The following is a 7,953-nucleotide window of genomic DNA, read 5'->3' on the forward strand; positions in this document are numbered from 1 at the left end:
GTCCAAAAGGTTAAAGAATCGCTTTCTGAATAGAGGAGTATATTGTAGCTGTTGAATCTATCGGCGATTGACCGTGACGATAAAGCATGCTCTATGTACAAATCCATGAAGAAGAGAGAAAAGTAAAGGAAAGGAAAACACAGAGTGAGATCAAGGGGGAGACTGTTAGGTTGATCTCCTAAACCCCCTCGGAGTCCCAACGGATCCGAGAGGGCCTTGCCCTCTCACGCGCCCTGATCGGGGGCGTACCAGCACGATCAAGCTGGTGGGCCCCCGTCGCACTGCGCCATATAAAAGGAGGTGGGGGCCAGCGGCACACGGCACAAAATTCACCGGCGCCGCAGCCACCCCACCGACACAACCCTAACCCTAGCCGATCTAGAGGAGAGGCGCAGTAGCGGCGGGAAGCTCCTCCGGCCATCACCCGAGGCACCCCTGCCTCGACCCCGGATTCGCGAAGCGTCCACACCGTTGGCCACCGCGAGCGTGAACATCTACGGCCGAACTTCTCCGATCCCCGCGCTACACCGCCATGGCGGGGACTTCTGCATCCGCCGCCGGCTTGGGGCACGAAGGTATACCCCGTGCCCTCCTCTGCATCCCTCAACCTCTCTCTCTGTTTCTAGATTAAGCTAATTATAAGGAGATCATTCCTAATCTAATCGCGCATTAGCCGATCCGTATAATTATCAATTTTAACCCATTTTTAAGTCATGCTCATGTTATGTGGTGTTAAGATCCTGTTTTAAATTAAGTCTAAGTAATGTAGGTTCTTACACAGGTCTGTGATGAGTTGTTCTGACATAGCGTGGGACATAAACTCGCAACTCAAGTTCTTACTCATCTGGTAATCATTTGGACACGTTACAGTTTGAGTTCTAAAGGGTAAGATCGACATGGGGTAAATGTGGTTGGGCTTGATAATTTCTTCTCCTGTCCGCTGCTTCTTTCTTTTATTCTTGGGTCTTGCGTACGTGGAACCTGTGCTTTTCCTCTTTAATTGATCGTAGAATATATTTCCATGTGCTAGCAGTGAATTGAGCTATAAGTTTCTCCCCTTCCTTTGCTCAACTGTGATCTGTACAGATTCAACAAAAGAAAAAGACAGTATGAGCGTCGTACAGGTGAAGGGTCCTTGGTCGATGATCATAATCACCGATTCATTAATAGACGTACTGGCGTCCCCCTCTTCCCCCACCACTTACCTTACCTAACACAAGAAAGCGCCTTCCCTTGAAAGAGCGAGCTAGCTATGGCTACCTAGAGAGATCATCACTTATTGCAAGTACGTGATGGATATCAACATCTCCGGTACTCAGGATTGGTTGGACATCTGGAAGCTCCGCATCATTGTCCTTGTGAGCACCACAGTTCAGCTGTTCCTCCTCACGTACGGCTCGGCACGAAGAGCCCCGGTGCCTCGATGGCTTAGGGTATGCATCTGGCTAGCGTACCTCTCTGGGGACTCTTTGGCAATCTACGGCCTGGCCACTCTCTTCAATCGCCACAGCCGAGCGGCCCCGGTGCGGTCCACGCTGGAGGTGCTGTGGGCACCCATCCTCCTCATCCACCTTGCCGGTCAGGACCAGATTACCGCCTACAGCATCCAGGACAATGAGCTGTGGGGCCGGCAAGTGGTCATCCTGGTGAGCCAGGTGGCTGTCGCCCTCTATGTGTTCTGCCAGTCGTGGTCCGGCGACAGGAGGCTGCTGGTGGCAGCCATTCTGATGTTCATCATTGGCATCTACAAGTTCAGCACCAAGCCCTTGGCACTGAAGAGGGCCACCTTCGGGAACCTGGTCGCCTCGCCTCCTAGTGTGGCCCTGAGAAAGAAACTGTCCGGTTTCAGGCATTGCTTCGGAGACTTTTGGAATGGGAGATGGATACCCTTTTCGGTGTCGCTGAGCACGCCCGAAGTGATTCTTGCAGATGATATTGAACAATGTGTCGGGTGGTTACAAGCCTGGGCCGAACAAGAGGAAATGGAAGCAACAGAAGAAGAGCTCAGCCTCCGTGAGTACGTGTTAAAGGTCCAACAAGCACCAGATGCCTCGGTCTCGTCGGTTTTCCTTCACGAGACCGAGGCATTCGCGGCGGACCTCCTTGTCCCCTACTCTCGCCGCGTCAAGATACTGCAGTTTATGCGGAACATTGCTTGCAAGAAGGATAGATCCGCAATTGCAGTTAGGATGGGGCTCGACGAGGTATATTGGCGCCTGTACACCAGGGCGAAGGTCGCCTTGACATGGATCGGCATCGAAGTCCGGCTCCTCACCTTCTCCCTGGCGGCCGTGGCCATAGCCTTGTTCGCCAGGACCCCGAAGCCCCACGACGATTCGGCCGACGTCAAGGTGACGTACATCCTCTTCAGTAGCATCGCTCTGTTAGAGCTTCTCTCCTTCTTGAACATCTTCACATTGAGATTCGGAAATAGAGTGGCGGCTTGTCTGCCTTGTTATTGTGACCCCGACTTGATTTACCAACAAAGCCTGATATCTAGCGCGGCCCGGAGGAGGAAACCATCGTGGCTCCTCTGGCTCGCCGCGCTCGTCTCCTTGGATGACTTAGTCATGCGGCACTGGTACATCAATCAGACGCCTGGCATGGAGCGCATCCATGAGGCAGTGCTTGCCCATATCACCAGAGGGTGGGACGAGTACATACACGGCGACCCTGCTTTGTACAGGGAATTCAACAACCTGAGGGGCCAGCGGGCCGTGCGCAACCATCAGGAGGTGCTCAGCTACATTGTCAACTGGCCGTTCGACCAGAGCGTCCTCATCTGGCACGTAGCCACGGAGATGTGCTTCCAGTGTCGGCGGGCCGCCGAGGAAGATCGCCCAAGCCATATCCTGCTACATGATTTACCTTCTTTCGGCGCGGTCCGAGATGCTGATGCTCGGGACCAGACGCCACCTCTTCTCCAACTCATTGGACGACATCAAGATCATGCTGCAGTACAGCGACCTCGACGACGCCTGCAGCGACCACCGCAGCATCGCATCGGCCATTCTGCTCACGGAGCGGCTTGGGACCTTGCTGCACCGGGACTCCATCGGGCCCCTCATCCCCAAGGCATGCCAGCTCGCGGAAGCGCTTCTCCAGGAGCTCCAGCACCAGAAGGAGGAGACATGGCAGATGGTGCAAGACGTTTGGGTCGAGATGCTCTGCTACGCCGCCAGCCGGGGCCGGGGCTACATGCACGCCGTGAGCCATGGCGAACGCTGGGAGCTGCTCAGCCATGTATGGCTTCTACTGTGCTACATGGGAATGGAGACCATGGCCGACCGGCTGCAGAGGGCCGGTGATGAAAACAAATGAGCACGGAGACACTGCAACCCAGGTCAACGTGCGTACAGGTTTGCCCGGCCGCCAATTTCTTCCCTGCCACTCGTTTGGCTGTCGCTACGACCTTCCCTGCTTGATCGTTCATTTCAATTCCAGTGGTGTGTTGAACAGTTTGCTACCTTGATTTCGTCTGTGTGTAATGGCATTGTCTGCCTGTAAGTTATGCGCTCCGGGTGTGAGCTTATTTCAATTTCCACAAAGAATGGACTAGTGTGATTTGTAATAAATTGAGGTGCGAGATATTAACAATATGGCATTGTGTGTGGTTTGGACTTGCTTATACTCCGTCTCTCTCCATCTTGTGAACCGACTATAAGTACAGACTAATGGGGAACAAAAAACTCCCAAGTCCCTCGATCAAGCCTCGGGACCAGCTTTTGTTGATGCGATTTAAGGCTGCTAAATTTTGAATTGGTGCAAAAGACAGAGATTAAAGATATGCTAAATTTTAGCACCCATTAGCACACTTATATCCTTGCTAAAATTTTTAAGTCTCATCTAAAGTTTAGTCCACCCTATTAACACTTCTGCTGGGATGCGCTAGTTCTAAAGTTTAGCACTTTTGGCTATTAGCACTTGGATCCAAACACCACCTAAATAAATAGGTAAGAGTTCTGCCTGGTGGCTACTATTTAATCGTCTTACATTTATAGATAGACAAATTTCAATCGCTAGATGTCCTTGTATTTTACTGTATAATAGTACCACCAACAATTAGCAAAGAGGATAACGCGCTGTTGTAAATTCTGTGTTGGTGGTGGCTTCCGTCAACAAAGCTATTCTCACTACGTGAACGCCATAGTCATTGGTAATAGTAATCAGACCTGTTACCAGAGATGTATTACAATTGATCCATCAAAGGTAATGGGAAAAATACCCGTAACATATAGTAGACTGCATGTAACATGCATCAATTACTATAAAAAGTGATTTGTAGCAACGCTCCATTTTTTCTAGGAGCGGATTAAAAAGTAGTCTGTTACTATAAATAGATCCGGATATTGTAGCGTCCGACCCTGCAAATCTAATATTACCGTTGCGCTATATGGCCTCATGGCGCGCAACGTTACAGCGGGACGCAGTTGCCTGCTTGTCTATATGGCCACCCACATGCAGTATTAATTTGCTTTCAGCTTTTCCATTCCAATTTTTTGCTTTACGTTCAGTAGTGGCAAGTGTCATCATTTTTTTTTCTTTTCAGGTTTTCCTTAACTTCTATTATATTTTGTTTGAAGAAATTCTCTTGATAACTATTTTATAAAAATTTTACTAAACAAACTATATTGAGGAGAAAAAAGTTATTAAATTTTATCCTCTCAAAAGTTATTAAATTATGCGCAAAAAGTTATACGTATAATCATATTTAAATATACTATATCTGTGCAAATATAGAAAGATATGGAGAAAAAATTTTCCATGAAAGGAAACACTGCAACACCTGCCGAGGATCGAGCGCCGCGAGCGCTCCTGGCGCGCGCTCGCGAATTAGCAGGTCCCATCCGATCCGTCCCAAGAAAAGTATTTTTAAGAGCAAGTTACACCATCACCTGCCTCTGCAAATGGGCATCATTTTTAAGAGCAGATCATGGCATCATCCGTCTCTAAAAATGATATTTTTAGGGGGGTGATGCCACTACTCGCCCCTGGAAATGGTGGCATTATAGGGGCAGGTGATGGCGTCACCCATACCTAAAAATATATTTTTAGAGTCAGGTGATGGCGATTTCACGTAAAAAAATCATAATTTTTTCATATGATCTAGGATGAAATCAAACTTTATATTAAAATTGTAGAGAATGACTAGATCTAAAACTTTGTAGTTGATAACTTTTTTGTTCAAGATCATTCAATTATCCAAATAATTATTATGGTTATGACTATATAGTATCTCATACAACTCAAGTCATACTTTAAGGTTTCAATAATTTTAACCTTTATATACACTAAAATTAATTGTGGCTACTAATTAATTGCCTTATATTTATAGAGAGATAAATTTCAATCGCTAGATGTCCTTGTATTTTACTGTATAATAGTACCACCAACAAAGAGCGAAGAGGACGCGCTGATGAAGGCCAAAGGGCAAAGTTGTAAATTCTGTGTTGGTGGTGGCTTCCATCAACAAAGCTATTCTCACTATGTGAACGCCCCCTAATTAAGTAATGGACGGGATAGTCATCGGTAACAATCACCAGACCTGTTACCAGATATGTATTACAAATAATCCATCAAAAGTAATGGGTAAAATACCCGTACATATAGTAGACTGCATGTAACAGGCATCAATGAAGCCTATTACCAATTAGGCGAGACCCGCGGGATGCATGAACCTTTTGATAATGGGCGATGGACAACACCCGTTACATATATTTTGGCATATTTAATGGCTTAATTCAAGGCCTCTTACATATAATTTACATGTAACAGGCACCTATGTCAAAAACCTCCTAGTAGCAACAACATCGCTTATTTTCATGAACTGCAGTGTTCACTACCGGAAACGAGGACTTTGCCGAGTGTCCAGATATTTGCCGAGCGTAAAATATCGGGCACTCGGTAAAGGTCCTCTTTGCCGAGTGCAACACTCGGCAAAGGAAAACACACGGTAAATTCATCATTTGCCGAGTGTCTGGCACTCGGCATAATAAAACACTCGGCAAAGAATATTTTGCCGAGTGTCGAGCACTCAGCAAAGGATGACACTCGGCAAAAGCGCGCCAAGACGTAACGGTAGTTAACGGCGTGAGTCTTTGCCGAGTGCCTAGACCAAGACACTCGGCAAAGAGGCGTTTTGCCGAGTGTCTGGGCAAGACACTCGGCAAAATATACATATTTTTTTATTTTGTCTAAAATTTTTTCTATTGCCATCCTACATTCTCCTCAACGAGATATGTAATTTAGGTTCATTTATCGAAGTGTTTGCTATACTTTGACAATTTATTTTATTTTATTGAATTTCTTGAATAATTCAAATTTGAACTGCGTGGTCATTTGAATAGTAGAAAAAATGAATGAAAAATTGTTATTCATGTTAATGAGCATGCTTTGAGGCCTTATTGAAGAAAGGACCACAAATTTCAAACCTACTATTCACGAAATATGGCGACTAAATTATGTTCAAGTCGTGTTTAAATTGTATAAAAGACAAATTTGGTCGGAAAATTATGAAACTTGTCGAGATGTCATGTTATCATGTGAGGACACTGTGATAAAATTTGTATAAGATTTCGTGAAAGTTTGACATCTACGATGCCTAACACCTAATCAGGTTTCACATAAAATTATTCATCTCTTTGGAGAACTTTCAATTTATAAGCATCGTATATTTTAACTTTCACAAAATCTCGTCAGATTTTTATCACAGCTTCCCCATATGTTATCATTATATCTCGACAAGTTTCATAACTTTTAGACCATATTTGCTTTTTATACATTTTAAAAACAACTGGATAAGAAGTTCGCCGTCATGTTTCGTAGACAACAAGTTTGAAATTTCTGATTTTTTTCTCGATAAGGTCTCAACGCATCCTTCAATAACGTGAATATCATTTTTTCATTCGTTATTTTTCATTATTCGTGTGACTTGTAGTTCAAATTTCAATAAATACAAGAAATTCAATAAATTGACAAAATGGGTCTGAAAAATGTAATTTCTTTGCCGAGTGCCGCCGATCTGGCACTCGGCAAAGAGGGGACTTTGCCGAGTGCCGCTGATCTGGCACTCGGCAAAGGTTTTGAATATTATGTGCCGGCCGGCTCCCTCGCTCCCACCTTATCCTGTACACACTTAGAAAATTTTTGCCGCCCCACCCCCGACCCCGCCGGCTCCACGCCCCCGCCCCCGCCCCCGCCGCCGGCCGCGCCACCGGCAAAGATTATTTCTTTGCCGAGTGCCGAGGACCTAGCACTCGGCAAACCGTCCGTTATGTCCCTGCTCCATCACGGCGCTTAAATTTTGCCGAGTGCGAGACTTTGCGATCGGCAAAGGCTTTGCCGAGTGCCTGACGAAATGCACTCGGCAAAGTCCCCTTTGCCGATATTTTCTCTTCCGTGTGTCCTTTGCCGAGTGCAACACTCGGCAAAGCGTTTGCCGAGTGTTTTTGGACCTTTGCCGAGTGTTTTTGACACTCGGCAAAGTAGCCGTTTCCCGTAGTGGTTAATATCTCATGGACATCCTTACTAATTATCGTCTCATCTTTTATAAACAATGGAAAGTGCAGCACATCACCGAATACAAGAATGACCCAACTCTCATCGACAAGATCAAAGACCGAGTCACCAAATATCTGAGGTTCCATGTTTCACCTACCAAGAGTCCATCTGGATCCATCAAGACATGCTTTTGCTGCCATTGTTAGTTTGATCTCATCCCGGATCGATTCTACGGCCGATCCGGAGTCCGTTACGCGCCCTGATCGGGGGCGCACAGCCAAGCCAATGGCATGTGGGCCCCCGTCGCGCAGCGCCAAATAAAAGGAAGAGGTGGGGGCTGGGGCACGCGGTACGAGGTTCACCGCGTCGCCTGTAGCCCCACCTAAAACCCTAGCCCAATCCGGTCTAAGAGGGGCGCTGAAGCGACGGGAAGCACCGCCGCCTCTACACCGC

At 46.7% G+C, this 7,953-nt stretch overlaps 1 protein-coding gene across 1 annotated transcript; it reads left to right on the top strand.

The window, feature by feature from the left end:
• Positions 1-1,292: 1,292 nt before the first annotated feature.
• LOC112903661 lies at positions 1,293-3,628 on the top strand. The gene has a single exon (XM_025972893.1). It carries the CDS (start codon positions 1,293-1,295, stop codon positions 3,306-3,308), a length of 2,016 nt encoding a protein of 671 aa, XP_025828678.1. The 3' UTR covers positions 3,309-3,628.
• Positions 3,629-7,953: the final 4,325 nt, after the last annotated feature.

This window comes from Panicum hallii, chromosome 8 (assembly GCF_002211085.1).
Source record: "Panicum hallii strain FIL2 chromosome 8, PHallii_v3.1, whole genome shotgun sequence".
Taxonomy (NCBI): domain Eukaryota; kingdom Viridiplantae; phylum Streptophyta; class Magnoliopsida; order Poales; family Poaceae; genus Panicum; species Panicum hallii.

Bases quoted from the DNA above. Each gene is read 5' to 3' on its own strand.
- LOC112903661 (XM_025972893.1), top strand. From the start codon at position 1,293: ATGGATATCAACATCTCCGGTACTCAGGATTGGTTGGACATCTGGAAG.